General features: G+C 49.5%; 1 protein-coding gene across 9 annotated transcripts in view; it reads left to right on the forward strand.

The window, feature by feature from the left end:
- The window catches only part of LOC139052546 (cell adhesion molecule Dscam1-like), a 1,125,159-nt gene that overhangs the window by 1,018,135 nt on the left and 86,686 nt on the right, over window positions 1-20,338 (forward strand). For all 9 annotated transcript variants that reach the window (XM_070529666.1, XM_070529665.1, XM_070529658.1 and 6 more), the window contains 2 exons: window positions 4,943-5,107; window positions 17,022-17,092. In XM_070529666.1, coding sequence (XP_070385767.1) covers window positions 4,943-5,107; window positions 17,022-17,092 — 236 coding nt within the window. The remainder of the gene's footprint in view (window positions 1-4,942; window positions 5,108-17,021; window positions 17,093-20,338) is intronic.

Consider the following 20,338-nt stretch of genomic DNA (forward strand, 5'->3'; position numbering starts at 1 on the left):
AGAGTCCTGCTAAGCTAGCCATTAAAGTTGTCTGACGGCAGGATTTAAACACAGGACCTCTAGCACAGAAGCCCGATATTGACGCCATTATGCCACGGACGCACGCGTCGACAAGCGGCATAGAACGCCCTTATGAATTTCTTGCGGGCGAGCTAGTGTGTTGTAACGTTTGACACGTTTCAGTTTAGCCACCTCGACAAGTTTCGCCACGGCAATTAATAGCAATTGTGCGTGTTCGCACAGTAATCCGCACTTAGAAAAGTATAGATCGCTTTGAAATTTAGGACAATGAATACAGATAAAGCGCAATAATGTGCCATTAGTTTACTGGCACAAAATGACGCAGGTAGGACAAAATTACACTCATGCTATTAGAGGGGCTTCGATTCTTTCGGCAGCAGAGCTATACTTCCGGATACGGTGGCACAGACGATCATTCATTCAACGCAAATATGGTAACTGCGCAAACTGGAAACCAGTTTTCGTCTCAATCTCCTGCACAAGCACAAAAGACCTAATAAAAAACATGTGATTTGTTTCTCACCATGGAAATGAGTAAACAGTACGTGCTGAGGGTGTTCTGTTTGCGTTCTCTTCTCCTCTCAATGCTTTCCTCCGTGGTAATATCGGCACGCTAAAAGGGTATCCAGTATGCCATGGCCAATTCAGTGCGTTCTGCCTAGGGGAACTGTTATTTTTGCGTAACGTGTCGCCCACGACACACGCAAAAGCAATTAATCGCGTGCGAACAAAAGTGAATAGCGCAGCCTCGCGTGGCCGCTGTCTTTCCGTCCCCTATCGCGGAGCAGTGAAAACAAACGGGTACCGGAGGCCTACAGGCTTAGTATTGTTATCTCCGAGTTCCAGACACCGAAGCCATATATTGAGCGCGTACGCCACCCGTCAATCTCAACCATATCCTCTAGATAAGCGTTTGTAAGGTACACAGGAGCGTCTGTTCGCGATGAACACAATACAAGCTAAGAACTGCAGGTTAATTGAAAGAAACACTTCGGCACTTTCATACCTGCGGTTCCTGTACCTCTATTTCGGCTTTTCCTTCTGGCGAGAGCTGGCAGTCTTGTTGCTCTTTCTCTTGTATTGTTATTTTTTATTTCTGTCGCTCTCTGGGTGCACGTGGAAACCATGGAACGAAATGGTGACAAAACCGCTTCCGGAGATGACGCGCTCCTTTGGCTTGCGTAACGTTCCTTTTTTTTTCAGCGTTATACCCCATCTAGCGGATGTTTCAATCTGGTAGAACGGTCATAGTTTCATTAATTCCATGGGTTCCTTGCTTTTTTCCATCGATGTCTTTTGTTTCCTTCGATTTTTTCTTTTTATTCTCTCTGTCCTTTCCTGCGCGATCTTGGGTGAGCCTCCATTCCATGGGGAACGCCTTCGCAGTGCTACTGCAGGCGATGTCGTTAACGATCGAGCCGCGCTGGTTAATTAATTTGGTGGAATGTGTGGTCGGTATGCTCCGTTTGGAATTCAAGCTCTGTTCAATAGCTTCGGCATTCCTGGAACCGCACTGTTTTGACAAACGTGTAAAGCGCGCTCTGCGCCATCCACTTTCTTCTCAGCTATCGTTCCGGCTTTCCGTTTTCATGCACGCCAGCCACATCTTGTGTTTTCGATTTGTCATTTCAATAAGCTCTGTAAATATTTAGGTTCATTCTCCTTCTTTTCTTTTTTTATTCCAGATTGTCCACTTTTTTTTACTGTTTATCCCTCTTCTCCTTTTCTTACAGGCACCGTTGCCAAAACGATCGCAGGAAGTGTAAAGTGTATAATTCTACAAATGAACTATCGCGAGTGTTTCTGCATAATTAATATAACATTCTCCGATTAGTTGTTGTTGTCATTTGCTTTTTTTCATAACTGCCTTCTGCAGAAAATGAACGCCCCACTTCTGGCTATTTACATTAGTCCAGATTTCTATTGAAAAATATATCAATATTTAGAAAAAAAAATATGACAAAAAGTGAGGTTCCTTTACACATTGCACAACTTAATTGGAGCAGGCAATAAGCTGAGCTACTCCAAAATCCTGCAGCATTTCAGACAGTGCTCTAATTTGAGTGCTTTCCTACTCGCCGATAGAGTACTGCGTAGCCACCTTTCCGCCTACGACCACGGTTTGAATCCCCGCTGCTCCAATTTTTTGCGCTGACACTTCGTAAGCATTCTCTCTTGTTAAGTAGGCGACCTAACCGACTGTCAGGAAGAAGCGAGGTCATAATCGCTGTTTTCCGATCAGAGAACGCTGTCAACTGGCGGTTGCCCGTGCGTCTTTTCTAAGCTCGTTGAACGCATGCACTCTTGATAGTGTGCGGTAACGTTCTTTACGCAAGTCCCTATGCGTTGCGTGCCGGCCGAAACGCCTCTCCCTTTCTCTCCCTCTTTCTCTTTTTCCTCCCTCTACATGTTGTACCCAAAGCCCCTGGATATGATTACTTCTGTGCTAATTATAGTGGCCCCTCCGTCCTGCCTCTGGCAGCCACTGTCGTCCAACATGATCTACGTTACTCGCCTGCGCAGAGCGTCGGAGTATACAACTTCGGGTCGTACCCGGCCGTTTCTACATCACAATAGATAACTCTGAGCAAGAAAGAAAGAAAGGTAAACTGGAAGAAGCTGAGCATCGTGCTGGCTACGACCGAGGACCAATTTCTGTGCTAGCGGTTGTCAGCAAAGTGCACCACTCGTGTCTGATCTTGCGGCATCCTTTTCAGCGATCTGTATTTGAAACGCGTTGTTAACCTGACAGTGCACTTCGTTGACAACAGCGTCGGACCACGTTAGGAAGAACATGGCGAACGGAAACAGCTTCCAGCCAGAAACCCAACGTTAATAGGATGCGATGGCGGCATTTCAAAGGTTATCGCTCCGTAGCTTTCTTTTTATTCTTTTTTTAAGAACGTATACAGAAACATTAGCCGTCCTCTCCTCCAGGTGGCAGTCGTCGCTCACACATCTGGTAATATTTTGTCTAACTTGCCGGCAAGACTCATCTGGCACCAGTGTGATTCGAACGCAGTTTCTTCGGTTTTAAACGCCGATGCCGCAATGGGCATAAACGCAGTTTTATACTCCGAACGTTGGTGGTGCTTGTGCGCTTAGCATGCCGCATATATCGTAAACAGAAGTGAGCAGCATCGCGCGCTCTTATGTCTGTGTGCTTGTGCACCTTTTATCTCAATGGAAAAAATATATTCGCAAGAAAATGTTTGAAGGGCTCATTCTGCTAGCAACAACTAGGGAACAAGAGCACTGTGGCGAAATGAATACGAAAAATAAAAATAGACCATCTTCAAATGACTTATATTCTACCCTATGCGCACGAGAAATCATATCACGTTCGTTAACAGCATCACTGAGAATAACGAGAGAGCAGCACGTTTGTATTTCATCGCATCAGTGAGCTCGGCCGTGCCAAGAAGATGCATAATTCCCCCAAACTTTTCTTTGTACTTAATGCTTTGCATGTGTTAGGTCATTTTCAGCGTTCAACTGCTTTGCATATTTCTCTGAATGTCCAGCGTCCGATACTTTCACAGTGATTCAGCGCACTATCATCATCATGATCATGATCAGCCTATATTTATGTCGGCAGATGATGGGCAGTGAGGAGAAGGGGAGCGGCTGTCGTCCACGTCACACACTGGGAGCACTGTCGACGAATTTGCTGTAGTCGATGAAACGGCGCTGACAAACAGCAAAACCTGGGGAATGAACATAAATTGTTTGGAGAGCGGCATGATCCCTTCGGTTTCACCGTGCCCACTGACCACTGCATGGTGAAGGCCACTCCCTGCGATCTTCAATTACCCTTGTCCTGCGCCAATTCATTCCAACTTACTCCTGCGAATTTCCCAATTTCATCACCCCATCTAGTTTTCTGCCGACCTCGACTGCGCTTCCCTTCTCTTGGACCCCATTCTTTAACTCTAATGGTCCACCGGTTATCCATCCTACGCGCTACATGGCCTTCATTGTATGGTTCGTAACAGCGCAACACAAGACACCCACAGAAGGAAGGTGAAAACGACAACACGGCGTCATGTTGTAATTTTTACCTTCCTTTTGTCCCTGTCTTATGTTGCGCTCTTACGAACCTTACAATGAATCCCAACTAAATGGCCCAACTTGCCGTCACATCGCTTGCCCAGCTCTATTTTTTTTTCTCTAAATTTCAATTAGAATCTCGGCTATCCCCGTTTTCTCTCTCATCCACACCGCTCTCCTCCTTTCTCCTTAACGTTACGCCTAACATTTTTCGTTCCATCGCTCTTTGCGCGGTCCTTAACTTGTTCTCGAGCTTCATTGTCAACCTCCAAGTTTCTGCCCCATATGTTAGCACCGGTAGAATGTGGTCATTGCACACCTTTCTTTTCAATGATAGTCACGGGTAAGCTCTCAGTCAAGATCTGGCGATACCTGCCGTAAGCACTCCAACCCATTTTTATTCTTCTGTAAATTTCTTTCTCATGATCACGGTCAACTGTGAGTAATTGACCTAGATAAACGTATTTATTCCTCTACAGGAATAATAAATAAATAAATAAATAAATAAATAAATCCTAACAATGTGGAAAAGCCTACTTCCAGGTCTTCGGATATGTCCTATTACATTCGAATTGTGTCGTTTCAACTTCATCCATCACCGGTACAGCCTGTATCACGACAACATCACCTACATTTGCACTTATTTAAAAACAACGAAAAAAAAAAGGTCGAAGCTTTCGCAGAATTTTTTCGGTAAGGTCGTAGTCGACTCTGAACGACACTGGCGCTACAGAACGCTGCTTATGTTTTCTGCTTCCCGTGCTTATCCTTTACGCTTTCCTGTCATGTCTCCTTCGAGGTACTCCGAGAAGTGCTAAGTGAACCGTCGGTCATTTTTCTCACCCTTCCACCTTTCCCTCTTCTCACGCAGACGACGACGCGGCGCTTCGCAACATAACCACCAACAGCTCCCTCACGTCGGCGACCATTGGCCCGCTGCGTCCAGCCCGAGTCTTCAGCCTGCGAGTTAAAGCTGAGAACGGCATCGGATGGGGTCGCTTCAGCAACTGGGTCACGGCCAACACCGAGGAACACAGTGAGTGCGCACCTGCCAGTGCTGCTGTGCACTGTCGCACTCGCCGTCTAGATAAGCCTACACAGGCGTTCGACTTCTGGCGCCGTGTTGATAGCGGCTGCCGACAGCGTGCGACTAATGAACCGCGAGCGGCCAATCGCAGAGTCAGCCGGAGCTTCAAGGACCATATACTGTCCTCGGCACAGCTCCGGAGATCCGCGCCGAAAAAGTCGAAGTAATTTCGGGAAAACAGAGCACTTTATTTTTCTTTTACAAACGGCAGAGCTTCGCCACGTGAGAGCCCTTTCTTTAGTTTGCTTCTTTTTGTTTTTGTTTCTCTAACGCGGCGGATTCCGCCCAACTCCACAACGGTGTGTACCGTCTTCTGAAAACGTATCGTCAAAATCGCCGGTTAGGCTCTTCAGTCAGACCCGCAGGGGCCCGCACACTTGCCCAGCGCAGGACGCCTCGCAACTTGGCGGCGCGCTTTCAGGACAAGGACGGGCGATCGCCAGGGGCCACTCTTTCCTTTTCTGCTCTCTCCCTGTGCCTCCTCTTCGGTGCTGTTACGTTTCGCCTACGACGCGCGCGGTAAAGCCAGCGCGGATGCAACGGACGCCGGGACTTCATTCAAAGCGGCGGACATTTTGGCCCGTTCGGAGCGGCCGCGACGCATCCCCGCCGAGCGCGTCCCGGCATGTTCAGTGCCACGTGTCTTCGTGTGTGCGTGTGTGTGTGTGTGCCCACGCTTGTCAAAGCACGGCAGCCGGGGAGAGGAGCTCCCCCAGTGTGAAGCGAGGAGGTCTGACCGGCGCCGGCCCGTCTGATGCGTCACCTCCTTGTTCCAACGTGTCTCTCAGTCCGTCCGTCGCCGCTGTCACGTGACGTAGTCCCGTGACCTTCCCTCTTGCTCTCAACTCCGAGAGTATAAGAGCAGCTGCCCCCGGACGCCAGGAGAGAGGCTCCGATTTCTGCTGTTGAGTAACGTGCTCTCCCGTCTCTCTACTTCGGTCGACCTGACCGCCCGCTCTTTGCGATGCTAGAATAAACAAGTTGTTCTGTTAGCAGTCGCCTCATGCTTTGCTGGGACCTTCGGATGCTTCCAGTGTGCCCCAGGCCGCCAGGCCAACGCTACCCTTGGGGCTTGCGACCCAGTTGCAATAACGGGCGTCAGCACTGAGGTTCCAACAGCTGGTGGCCGCGCTGAGATTCCAACAGCCGGTGCCATCGGTGCGGTTCAAACATCTGGTTGCCAGCGGTGAGATCGCGACAACGGAGGCCAGCAGCGAAGATATGCGGTTGACTGTATGCTGAGCAGCACAACGACCATCCGGGAGCAGTGCAACGAGCCCTGTGTGATGACTGGTTGCCTGCAGCGGAACGACTGCGCTGAATTCTTGGCTGCGAGGTTTGGTGAGTGCGGGACTTTCTTCTTCTGAGTTTTGCCAGGCTTTTGTTAGTGTCAGAAACAGAGCTGGTAATTGTGGTTGTCGTTGCTGCCGGGTTAGTTGCGGCAAGACAATAGTAGGCAGTAGAGAAAGCAGCATTCAGAGCAGCCATGGATTTGAAGTCGTTGCGCAAACCGAAATTGTTGGAGCTTGCAAGAGAGTTGGGTCTGGATGTCTCAGACAAACTCAGAAAACCAGAACTGCTAAGGGCTATTCTTGAGTTAGGAGCTGAGGATGACGAGCTGTCGGAATGCCTTGAGACCATTGAGGAGAGGGCTAAAAGACAGGAGCTCGAACTAAGAGAACAAAAAGAGAATGAAAAAGAAGAGCGCGACCGTCAACACGCTTTGGAAATGAAGCGTCTCGAGGTGGAGATGGAACGCGCTCGTAATGGAAGTCAGGCACACGGTGCAGGAGAACGAGTATCGTTCAAAATGACTGACCTGATGCGGCCGTTTAAGCTTGGAGAGGACATTGGTTTGTTCCTGGTTAACTTTGAGCGAACGTGCGAGAAGCAGGGGTTCTCTCGGGAAACGTGGCCACAGCGCTTGCTCACTTTGTTACCCGGCGAGGCGGCCGACGTAGTCGCTCGCTTGGAGAGAGAGGAGGCAGAGGATTTCGACAAAGTGAAATCGAGTCTGCTAAAAAAGTACAGGCTGTCCGCGGAGGCGTTCCGTCGGAAGTTTCGAGAAAATGAGAAAGGCAAAAGTGAGTCATATACAGAGTTTGCCTACAGGCTAATGTCAAACATGCAGGAGTGGCTCAAAGAAGAGAAAGCGTTTGGTGACCACGAGAAAGTTCTGCAGTGTTTCGGGCTAGAACAGTTTTATAGTCGGTTACCTGAGAACGTGCGCTACTGGGTCTTGGATAGGCCAGACGTTAGTACGGTGGCTAGAGCCGCTGAGCTAGCCGAAGAGTTTGTGACGCGTCGGGCTCGCGGAGCTAAGGACAGTCAAAAGGGTGAATTTGGCTCCAAGTTTGAGAGGCCGAAGTTCACGCCCATGAGAGCAAAGGGGGACACACGTAGTGCGGACGCGAGTGAAAGCAGTCCGACTGAACGTAAGGAGACGGCGGCAGCCGAAGCCGAACGCAGAAAGCGGTTCGAGGCGAGGCAAGCGCGCGTGTGTTATACGTGCCAGAAGCCGGGTCACTTTTCGGCGCAGTGTCCGGAAACAAAAACAAAAGTCGTGTTTTTGTCATTATGCAGCACTGACGAGAACATGAAGCTTCTCGAGCCTTACATGCGAGACCTCCTCGTAAACGGGAAAGAGTGCCGAGTGCTTCGCGATTCCGCAGCTACGATGGATGTAGTTCACCCCTCTTACGTAGAACCCGATATGTTCACGGGCGAGTGCGCATGGATCAAGCAAGCCGTTGAAGCTCACAGCGTGTGTCTGCCCGTAGCAAAAGTGCTTATTGAAGGACCTTTCGGAGCACTTGAGACGGAGGCGGCGGTGTCATCTATGCTGCCCCCCCAGTACCCGTACCTATTTTCGAACAGGTCCGATCACCTCCTGCGCGAGAAGGGGCTTTTGTTTGGTGAGGCTAGCGTTCAGGCCTTAACCAGATCGAAGGTTCGGGAGCTCGCTGCAAAGGCGGTAGTTGCGGGGCCGACGTTGTCGAACGATGAGAAAGGGTCAGAGGCGCAGCAAGCTGATATTCAGAGCACGCCCGAACTGAATAAAATTGAGCCTGTAGCGTTAAAGGCACCAGATACTGGAGAGGAAATGCCCGACACGGGAAAGTTAGAAGAGCTATCTGAAGATTTGCTCATCGCGCCTACGTCAGACGGACTTAATAGGTTGCTAAAAGTCAGCCGGTCGGCTTTGATAGCCGAGCAAAAGAAGGATGGCAGCCTAGAAAACATACGCTGCATTGTCAAAGAAGGTATCGCCAAGAAAAATGCTCGCTTTGTGGAAAGAGGTGGGGTCCTGTACCGGAAGTATATAGACCGCAGAGGAGTGGAGTTCGATCAGCTGATCGTGCCTCAGTGCTACCGTCAGGATCTGTTGCGCTTGTCGCATGGGGGTTCGTGGTCCGGACACCTAGGAGTTAAGAAAACTAAGGACCGTCTCTTGCAAGAGTACTATTGGCCAGGGTGTTTTCGGGACGCAGACCACTTTGTGAAGACATGCGACACCTGTCAGCGGGTGGGCAAACCAGGGGACAAATCGAGGGCGCCGTTGAAGTTGGTACCTATCATTACGGAGCCTTTTAGACGGCTCGTTATTGATACAGTGGGACCTCTGCCGGTAACAGCCACGGGGTACAGACACATTTTGACTGTGATCTGCCCAGCGACAAAGTTCCCTGAAGCAGTGCCGCTTAAAGAACTCAGCTCAGTTGAGATAGTCAATGCCCTACTGTCCATATTTGCGCGAGTTGGTTTTCCTGCGGAAATCCAATCAGATCAAGGCACAGTGTTTACTAGCGCTTTGACGACAGCCTTTCTCGAAAGGTGCGGGGTAAAGCTGTTACACAGCTCAGTGCACCACCCCCAGTCGAATTCCGTTGAGAAGCTCCACTCCGTCATGAAGCGCGTGTTGAGAGCATTGTCTTTTGAACATCAAACTGACTGGGAGCTGTGTCTGCCTGGGGCGATGTTTGCATTACGGACCGCGCCGCATGCGGCTACGGGGTTTTCGCCAGCTGAGCTGGTGTACGGTCGCTCGCTTCGGTCTCCGCTTCGCATGCTTCGAGAATCGTGGGAAGGCAGGGGAGACGACCCAGTCGTGGTGGAGTACGTGCTTAAGCTCCTCGAACGCTTAAGAAGGGCACAGGAGTTGTCAGGTGAAGCAATGGCAAAGGCCCAGCAGAAGGCCAAAGTTTATTATGATCGGACAGCCAGGGCCCGTCGTTTTGAGGTGGGCGATGAGGTCATGATATTGCGCACATCGCTAAAAAACAAACTCGACGTGCAGTGGGAGGGCCCAGCACGAATTGTTCAAAAACTGTCGGACGTTAACTACGTGGTGAGTCTGCCAGGAAAACGGAAAGCACAGCAAGTTTACCACTGTAATCTGCTCAAACCCTATAAGCAACGGGAAGCAGTAGTGTGTATGATGGTAAACGCTCCCGAAGAGCTTCCGGTCGAGCTTCCGGGACTAGGCTCAGTGACGAACAGGGAAGACACCGATCAAGTCATTAGTGACTTAATCAGTAAAGCACCGCTGTCGCCTGAGCAGAAAACCGAACTGCGCCAGCTCTTACAAGAGTTTCAAGGTCAGTTCTCTGAGAGGCCTGGTAGGACTTCTGTCCTTACCCATGATATAGAACTTACCTCCCCAGAGCCAGTACGATCCAAGGCGTACCGGGTGTCACCCCGCCAGCACGATATTATGGAGGCTGAGGTAAAGAAGATGCTACAGCTCGGTGTTATTGAGGCGGGTGAGAGTGATTATACCTCCCCTTTGATTTTAGTTGAGGTACCGGGCAAGGAACCTCGTCCTTGCGTCGACTACCGCAGGCTAAATTCCATAACTAAAGATCAAATTTATCCGATCCCTAACATCGAGGAGCGCCTTGAGAAAGTTAGTAGCGCTCAGTTTATTTCCACCCTAGATCTTGTCAGGGGTTATTGGCAGGTTCCACTTACAGAAGAGGCTAGTAGGTATGCGGCGTTCATTTCACCAATGGGAACATTCCATCCTAAAGTGTTGAGTTTTGGTTTGAAGAACGCGCCATACTGTTTTTCAAGCCTCATGGATAAAGTGTTGCGGGGACAGCAAGAATTCGCTTTACCGTATTTAGACGACGTAGCGATATTCTCCGCATCCTGGTCTGAGCATATGGCACACTTGCGGGCAGTGCTAACCCGCCTGCGCGAAGCGGGCTTGACAGTCAAGGCTCCCAAGTGCCAGTTAGCACAGGCCGAGGTTGTCTACCTTGGTCACGTGATTGGTCGGGGTCGTCGCCGCCCATCTGAAATAAAGGTGGCCGCTGTGCGAGACTTTCCGCAACCGCGCACGAAGACCGATATTCGGTCGTTCTTAGGTGTCGCCGGCTACTATCAGAGGTACATCCCCAGGTACTCTGATATCGCGGCTCCCCTGACGGATGCTCTAAGAAAGACAGAGCCGCAAACAGTCGTCTGGGACGAGACAAAGGAAGGAGCTTTTAGCGCCCTAAAGAGCGCCCTAACAAGCCAGCCTGCGCTACGATCGCCCGACTACACCAAAGGGTTCGTTGTTCAGTGCGATGCTAGTGAGCGAGGCATGGGCGTTGTACTGTGCCAACGGGAAAATGGAGAAGTAGAACACCCCGTCCTGTATGCTAGTCGTAAGCTGACCAGTCGTGAGCAGGCGTACAGCGCCACCGAGAAAGAGTGTGCGTGTCTCGTGTGGGCCGTTCAGAAATTGTCATGCTACCTAGCCGGCTCGAGGTTTATCATTGAGACGGATCACTGCCCTCTCCAATGCCTGCAGACCATCTCTCCCAAAAATGGCCGCCTCCTGCGCTGGAGCCTCGCTTTGCAACAATATTCCTTTGAGGTGCGTTACAAAAAGGGGAGTCTCAACGGTAACGCCGATGGCTTAAGTCGAAGCCCCTAACATGGGAATCAGCCTCAAAATTGTTTGTTATTGATGTTTTTCTTCCTGAGGCAGGATTTTTAACATATTGCTTTTGTGTAGTGTTTCAAAGTGATGATATGCTTTCTAGTGCAATTTTCCGATTTGTGGACGCGTTCTGAGTGCTGCTATACTACTGTAAGGAACTAGGCAGTAGTAAAAAAAAAGGGGGAAAGAGCCTGGCATGGCTTAGTGAGGGTTGTGCCGTGCTTGCTGACTGAGCGGCTGAGTTTCGGCGTAGTTCTAACGCTTGCTGGGAACGAGAGAAAAATGGCAACTCTCCCGAAGTCACTTTGCAGTGTCCTGTGTGAACCTGAACGTGAGAACGAGGCCTTCTCGGTGCGCTGCGCTCAAGAAAGGCCGAGGGACGACCGACTTCGGTTATGAGCATCATCGAGCGACATCCCTCCGGACAGCGGATGCAGTCCCCTGTCCATCGGGATCTCCTTCCCCCGGCGGGGCGGTCTGTTACGTTTCGCCTACGACGCGCGCGGTAAAGCCAGCGCGGATGCAACGGACGCCGGGACTTCATTCAAAGCGGCGGACATTTTGGCCCGTTCGGAGCGGCCGCGACGCATCCCCGCCGAGCGCGTCCCGGCATGTTCAGTGCCACGTGTCTTCGTGTGTGCGTGTGTGTGTGTGTGCCCACGCTTGTCAAAGCGCGGCAGCCGGGGAGAAGAGCTCCCCCAGTGTGAAGCGAGGAGGTCTGACCGGCGCCGGCCCGTCTGATGCGTCACCTCCTTGTTCCAACGTGTCTCTCAGTCCGTCCGTCGCCGCTGTCACGTGACGTAGTCCCGTGACCTTCCCTCTTGCTCTCAACTCCGAGAGTATAAGAGCAGCTGCCCCCGGACGCCAGGAGAGAGGCTCCGATTTCTGCTGTTGAGTAACGTGCTCTCCCGTCTCTCTACTTCGGTCGACCTGACCGCCCGCTCTTTGCGATGCTAGAATAAACAAGTTGTTCTGTTAGCAGTCGCCTCATGCTTTGCTGGGACCTTCGGATGCTTCCAGTGTGCCCCAGGCCGCCAGGCCAACGCTACCCTTGGGGCTTGCGACCCAGTTGCAATAACGGGCGTCAGCACTGAGGTTCCAACAGCTGGTGGCCGCGCTGAGATTCCAACAGCCGGTGCCATCGGTGCTGTTCAAACAGTGCCAAATGCGCGCGAGAATTCGAGGCACGGGGCGGCAGCCGCGCGAAGGCTTTTTCATTTCGGCTGCCTCTTCGTTAAGCGCCCTCGCAGCTCGCCAGGGGCATTTTGTCGCTCGCGGAGACAAAAACGAATTCCGAAGCGTCGCACAATTACGTTTTCGTCGATTAACACCTCCTGCCGTCGGAGGCTGCGCGTGACGGGCTGACGAGGAGCGAGAGGCGCGTGCCGCCGCCGTCCCATTGTTGCGTTTCGAAAAACCCAGGCCGGCGGGTGCATGAAAAGAAGCCTCGGCGGCGGGGCGATAGCGCCCAAGGAGCCGACGCGAAAAAGGAAGCTCCGGGAGGCGTCATTCGAGACGAAGCGCCAACGCTTTGAAGGAATCCTTGCGGAAGGAGCCGGCGACAAGAATGAGCGGCCCCGATTTTCGGCGAAAAAAAGAAGGCGGGGAAGCGCCGGCATCCCCACTACACCACGACTCCCTTTTATATATATATATATATATACGCTTTTTTTTTACCTCGCGCAGGAGATCCGCTCGAAACGCGCGCGGACGAGGGAAGTAAAAAAAAAAATGGCTCCGTCGGTAACGAAGACTGAAAGGGTGTGAGAAAAAGGAAATCTTTTGTTTCACCTCCCAGCGAGCCCTCCTTTGTTTTCTGGCCTCGCAGCTATCCCTCTTCCCTCTTTTTCCCCCACACTGTTGTTTTTCAGTATTATTTCCTTTTTCGGCCTGAACTCTCTCTCTCTCTCTCTTTCTCTCTCTCTCTCTCTCTGTAACGCCTTTACATCGTCCTTGCCTTTGTCGGCTCTATATGAGGCCTTGTTCTTTATTTCCTTTCTTCTTTTTTCCTTCTTTTTTTTTGCCTTCGCGACATTATACCTATTTCTCTCCCCTGTTCTCTACACTGTTTGCTACTCCACTGGACGACGCCTCCTCTTTGTTTTTGTTTACGCCAGCTTTCCTCCGCGTGGTATTGAGTGCGTGTGTATGCCAGTAAATGAGCAAGTTTCTGCAGCGGCGTTTCGTGCGCTGTCGTATTTGTGAACACTTTCTTTTTTTCTTTCTTTCTTTCATCGCCTTTCACCGTTGCCTGCGCGCCCTCATGTCTATCTTTACGTCCTCTTTCTCCTTTGCCAACGGCGTGCGAGAAGCTGCACGCCGTGCCCGCCTCTTATATATCTTCCTCTGGTTCTTTTCATCTGGTGCCCTCTAGCCGACAGTTTTGTTTCCCACCACGTTATCGCTCTTTTGCCTTAATCTAAAGTGAGCATCCTTGAAAGTTTCGGTTCCTCTACTCTTTTATTTTTTTTTTCTTCTACTCTTTCGCGGTTACTTCTTGCCAAACATCGTCGTTCACTCGTGGGTGGTTCGCACCCTTTTTTCGGCCGACCAGTGAACCCCTTCGTCTCACTGCGTATACACCACGTCCCCCTGCAGTTAGACACGCACAACCCTTTCCCGGATGCTTTATTTCGAGCGTTCGGTGGGCCTCCGCTACTCTCCCTGTTGTTTTTCACCCAACAGCCCTTCCTTCTTCTTCTTCTTCTTCTTCTTCTTCTTCTTCTTCTTCTTCTTTATCGCATCGCCGGGGGCATTTTCGGCGCGCGCCACTGGCCTCCTCTTCGGGAGCATGCAGTTACATTCGGTTCCTCCGCCGACGATATCCCGTCGTCCTTGCGCGAGAAATGCTGGCAAGTTCTCCATCATACCGAGTAGTAGGCCGAGAGAGAATGTAACGAAGCGGAAGGCAGCCAGCCCAGCCAATCGATGCACAACGTACACTCAAACACCAAAGCCGCGACAGAAATGCGAGAAGAAAACAAAAGAAAAAAGAAAGCGCGAAGAAGCTTGCGAAGGCGGCGTGCACGCAGAGAAACGAGTGTAGCAGGCAGCCTGTGAGTAAAAGTTGAGGGTAGAGAGAAGACAAAAAAAAAATGCATAGGAAGCACTCGGAACATGGACCGTCGATCGGAACCGTGTTTTCGGCGCGAACACCGGAGGAGCCGCCGATGGAAGGATGGCCGTATTCACGCGACGTTGTAAAAGGAAAGCAAGAAAACATGAGCATATGTCAATGAGCTTTTTTCTTCTTGTAGCCGACGTTTCTGGTGTAGTGAAAAGAACAAGAAATTGCGGCATAAAGAGCGAAAGAACGCATGAGAACCATAGCGCCCTCAAAAGGACTTTAAAAGAAATTCGAGTTCGTGTGAAGTCTCAGGTGTGAGTTGGCTACAGTGGATTTTCGATGCGAAAAACTTTCGTTGCAGTCAGTCGGACTCGGAGATTTCGATGGGGTGCAGAAGTATCGCACATCACGAGCTTCAAAAATAATACGAAAATAAATGTGCGCTCATAACTGCATACTAAAATCGCGCAGGTGTGCGAACTAGAAATAGTATGAAACAAACTGAAAAGCCCAATTTTTCTTTCTTGATGCGGGGTTTGTGTGTGTGTGGGGGGGGGGGGGGGGGAGGATATAACGAAAGGAACAAGGAAGACGGATGGAGTTTTGACAAAGCAACGCGAGCAGAATAGGAGAAGCTTAATAATGAGGAGAAAGAAGCGGGCTTGGGGGGGGGGGGGGGGGGCGCCAGGATACGCGATACAAAAGTTATCGACGAGCACGGCGGGTCCAAACGCTCGAGAAAAAAAAAAGAAGACACGATCTACCATTTTCTCTCGCGTCGCGTTTTTTCCAATTACGCTCCGCTCGAGCGCGCTCTTGTCTTCCGTCTGGCTGCCGAGCGCCGCGCGCGAGGTAGTCATCGCGGGACGTCGTCGGAGCCGGCGAGCCGTTGTCTCGAGGCCCCACTTCGATCGCGACGGCGGGCCTCGGGTGCATCAAATGCGCATACGTGATGGATTTGCACTACTTATACATGCATCAGCGTGTACGGCCGAGCATGTTGTTGCCCGATACATAGTGCCGCCGTCACCCTTCCTTTTCCCAAGGCTATTCGTTTTTGTTTTTTTTTCTCTTCTTCTTCGTGAACATCGCGCCGACGATATTGCGAACTCGGGAGTCTCGCGGCGGCCGCGTCGAAGATGTTCGCGCAACGGGCTACGCACTACACCGGTGAGAGGAGAAGCGGTTCAGTGGCTCCGGTGCTGTGCGCGTCCGGGCGCGCGTTGCTTTCCGCGAGCGCGAGCTGCTTCGGAGCGATGCGCTGTGAGCGCCAGGTGGCCGCGTTTAAGACTCTTCTAGCGCGGGCTGTTCGATGGCGTGCGAGAAGAGAGCTATGTTTCCTGCACGCCGGAACGAATCTTTCTGAGTGCGCGGTGCAAAAAAAAAAAAACGAATCGGCGCGACAGGGGAAGAACAGACAATAGGAAAGCCTGTATAGCGTGCGTTCGGATGATGTACTGCAATCTCGCCCGATAATTCCGCGTTTCATCCCTATTGTAATGTAACCCAACACTGAGTGTTACGACCAGAGGAACAAAACTCTATTTGGTGTTCTACTTCCAGTTTGAAAAAAAAAAGAATTCGTTACTCACCGTACACCCTAATATATGACAGTACTTTATTTTTTCTTTTTTTTTCTTTTTTTTGGCTATAGCTGCACTCTTTCAGAGTGGGCTTCCGGCCGTACAACGTTTGTCGGCTTCCGACGGCTTCCGAGATTGTGGGTTCTGTCAAACTTACTGTCTTCATTGCAGTATTTTTTGTTCTTCCGTGCCAAAAAGAAATACAAATAGCTAAGAGAGAAAAATGATTGTCTAATTTATTCGGGAGTGTTCGCATATCGCGCATACTCTACTCAACTTCTATTGCAGCCGAGTGAGTGGAGCTTGATGGCGCGCCCGTTGGCCTTCGTCTCTTTTGCAGCCAACCGCACCGCGCCTCTCGGGAGACCTCGCAACCCTCCAGGCACGAGCCGCTCGCCTGCTTCCGCATCGGGACGGCGCCACGGCGGCGTTGCTCAATTTATTCCCCGTCGTTATCGCGATTCCGCATCATCCCCAGATACCTTACAGGTATCAGGGGATGATGCGTGCTGAAGCTTGATACGTACGTAAACGCTTTCAGTGGTGTCGTGCCATATGCGACTGACGTTAACGATCGCGCTATGCGAGCGATGGTCGGACCATCTGTGCGTGGCGCTGCGACTCCTAACGAGCATCGGAATGACGGCTCGGGTCGAAGCCTTCGGTTGGCCTTGCGAAGCTTCCCGCTCTTTTGTCCCGCGTATTCCGCGCCCCTTCTCTACTGTTGGCGCACCACCGAGGATGTTTACTTCGGTTCCAGACCCGGTTTTGATTCCTCGTATGGGGTCAGATTTTCTTTACTCCTTTTACGCAGACATCGCATCGAGGCCATATAGACAGATAGTAGGGTATGGTAGCCGAAAATATGCTGTCGCCTTCACAAGACAAGAAAGGCCAGAAACGCTGAGAAAACTGAGGGTATTTTATGGTCAACAGTTGCCGAACAAGGGAAGCGTTCCGACAAAGAGTCTTGCCCACTTCGTCAGGGCCAACAACTTTTCTCGTTTAGTGGCTGTTGATCACATCCATTTTCCACTTTCCTCTGAACTCTTTGTCTTGTTTGGTGGCATTCTGTGTTTCATTATCTTTGCTTCAAAAGATTTACTCATTGAATTAATATCAGAGCACAAAACTTTTTCCATGGCTGCTTGTGTTATTTAATTAGAGCTTGTCATGTCACTTTTGTCGGGTACTCTTGTTCGTTTCCTTTCGCATCTTGCTGCTGTTAATTTTTGGTATGCCGTATAAAAATTAGAAAAAACAACTTTTCTTCTTTTTTAGGTCCTGCAAGCCCGCCACTGAATATAACAGCTCGCCCGACCGGTCCGAACTCCATCAAGATATCTTGGGAGGTGAGATTTTTCCGACCGAACGTTCAACAGCGTTGTATATTCATGTCATGTGGGCTCGCAAATATCTATGTATGTGTGTGGTTTTTTTTTCGTTCACATGTGCTAAACCTACCGCTTACTCAGTGCTGTCACGCATTTTCGGCGCCTAAATAGCATTGGCGTTGTGCTAAGTAGGAATATCTATTTCAGTCACAATCAGTTAAGTTGGGTGCTTGTGTACGAGCGACAACGGTCTTTGTGATGTTTTTGGTGCCGAAAGGTTGACATAACGTCACAACACAACTATCGATTTCTGTTGATTCCGTGACTAAATGTGAGCGAAAAAATTACAGGGTCTCTTAAAATCTCTCTTTTGAGGTGAACGGCGAAACCCTACTTTTCCTCCTCTTATCATTCTCCTCTTTCTCTTAACCTCTTCTCCTTCTCTTATTCCTTTTAGTCATAACTGCTCACTACTAAGCATATTTAGTCATTTGTAACCAACTGTGGTCATTACAAGCCGTTGTTATATATGTTGGTCATATCCTAGTCATTAGTAGTCATTACGAGTCATTTCCGTCATTATAAGTCATTACTGGCCCTCGGTAAGCATTTTTAGTCATTTCTAATGAATTGTAGTCGTTACAAGTTGTTGTGAGACATATTGGTCATTTCGTAGTCATTACTAGTCATTACAAGTCATTTCAGTCATTATTAATCATCACTGCTCACTACTAAGCATTTTTGGTCATTTGTAATCAATTGCAGTCGTTACAAGTTGTCGTTACACATATTGGTCATTTCATAGTCATGACTAGTCACTTCAGTCATTATTAGTCATTACTGCTCACTAATAAGCATTTTAGTCATTTGTAATCAATTGTGGTCGTTACAAGCCGTCGTTAGACATATTAGTCATTTCGTAGTTATTAGTAGTCATTACAAATCATTAGTAGTAATTTTAGTCATTGTTACTCATTACTAGCCATTTCTAGTCATTTCTAATCGATTGGGGTAATTACAAGCCATCGTTAGACATATTGTTCATTCCGGAGTCATTAGTAGTCATTACGAGTCATTAGTATTCATGATTAGTCATTACTAGTCATTATTAACGTCTATCAATCTCTATTATAACGTTATCATTCACTAACTATCACTATCAGCCATTTTTTATTCTTTAATCTGTCTTTAATCTGTCTTAATATGGCGTGATGACGTTTCGGCGAACACTCCGGCGTTCAGGTATGCGGACACAAACTTCACCGTGAGCCTAGAAAGGCTTTCGCCTTCAAACAGGACCCATACTTCAGTGACTCCTGTAGCTGTAAACACTCCTCAACAATGGTTTACCACGAAGCAAATAGATTGCATATGCTTTCTTTTTAACGTAGAAAAATATTTTTCGACTTGACTAGTTAGAGGGACTGACAACCGGCCAGCATATATTGTGAGACGTTCATGGAAATGAAATGACCATGATTTATAGTGACAGAATCCAGCACACTTTTCATGATTTAAGTAGGAAATATAATTTTATAATCATAATCCGGACGGGCCGCCATTGGAATCTGAACCTGGCAACGTTTAACGCTATAACGTTATCTAGTGAGGCGAGTTTAGCAGTGCAATTGCAGGGATTAGAGGGCAGTAAATGGGATATAATAGGGCTCAGGGAAGTTAGGTTGTGGTGGTGGTAAACATTTATTTCACTTATTTACAGAGAGAGTTGAGGACAGGGAGAACAAAAGGAGCGCATACAGTGCTAAAAAGCAGGCACTTCCTGTGCTACAGGGGCTTAGCGGAGAGACGAGAACTAGGAGTCGGATTCATGATTAATAAGGATATAGCTGGGAACATACAACAATTCTATAGTATTAACGAGAGGGTGGCAGGCCTTCTGGTGAAACTTAATAAGAGGTACAAATTGAAGGTCGTACAGGTCTACGCCCCTACATCCAGTCATGATGGCCAAGAAGTCGAAAGCTTCTATGAAGACGTGGAATCGGAGATGGGTAGAGTCAAAACAAAATACGCTATACTGATGGGCGACTTCAATGCCAGGGTAGGCAAGAAGCAGGGTGGAGACAAGTCAGTGGAGGGATATGGCATAGGCTCTAGGAATAGCAGGAGAGAGTTATTAGTAGAGTTTGTAGAACAGAATAATATGCGGATAATGAATACCTTCTTCCGCAAGCGGGATAATCGAAAGTGGACGTGGAGGAGCCCGAATGGCGAGATTAGAAATGATACAGACTTTATACTCTGCGCTAACCCTGGCATCATACAAGATGTGGACTTGATCGGCAAAGTGCGCTGCAGTGACCATAGGATGGTAACAACTCGAATTAGCCTAGACTTGAGGAGGAAACGGAATAAACTGGTACGTAAGAAGCCGACCAATGAGTTGGCGGTAAGAGGGAAAACAGAGGAATTCCAGATCAAGCTACAGAACAGGTATTCGGCTTTAACAAAGGAAGAGGGCCTTGGGGTTGAAGATATGAACGACAATCTTATGGGTATCATTAAGGAGTGTGCAATAGAAGTCGGTGGTAACTCCGTTAGACAGGATGCCAGTAAGCTGTCGCAGGAGACGAAAGATCTGATCAAGAAACGCCAATGTATGAAAGCCTCTAACACTACAGCTAGAATAGAAATGGCAGAACTTTCCAAGTTAATCAACAAGCGTAAGACAGCTGACATAACGAAGTATAATATGGATAGAATTGAACATGCTGTTGTGACGGAGACGTCTCAACGCTGCCGCCACTGTTGCGAAGGAGGATCCAAGGCGACGGTGATTAAACGAAACATTTATATGCAGTATGTACAAGGGCGCTATATGAATGGCTCAGAGGCCGGGGCATAATGGACTCGCACTAAAGCGTGCGGTGAGAAACGGGAGCACGCCTCTGCTTGCTGCCGTCGTCGTCGTCCCGTGGTTCGGGCTTTTATAACCACAGGAGTCGATGCAATTGCCATCGGCTCGAACCTCCAATCAGGATCCACCGCGGGTTGCTGTGCGAATTCCAACAAATGGACGAGAGGCACCTGCGTCAGGCGATCCCGGTGAAGTCGTTCAACGGCGCCGCTCCGGCAGCGCCATCGGATGTAACCCAAACACGACTCGCCGTCAGGCCCGGCGAATTCGTTCGGCGCCCGGCTTTAGCCGCATGCCGGCAAAGCGAACTTTTGTTGGGAGCTCTAGCACAACAATGCTCTCAGGAACGGAGGAAGCCTAAAAACAGTGAATAAGAAACTAGGAAT

This window comes from Dermacentor albipictus, chromosome 1, assembly GCF_038994185.2.
Source record: "Dermacentor albipictus isolate Rhodes 1998 colony chromosome 1, USDA_Dalb.pri_finalv2, whole genome shotgun sequence".
NCBI classification, from domain to species: domain Eukaryota; kingdom Metazoa; phylum Arthropoda; class Arachnida; order Ixodida; family Ixodidae; genus Dermacentor; species Dermacentor albipictus.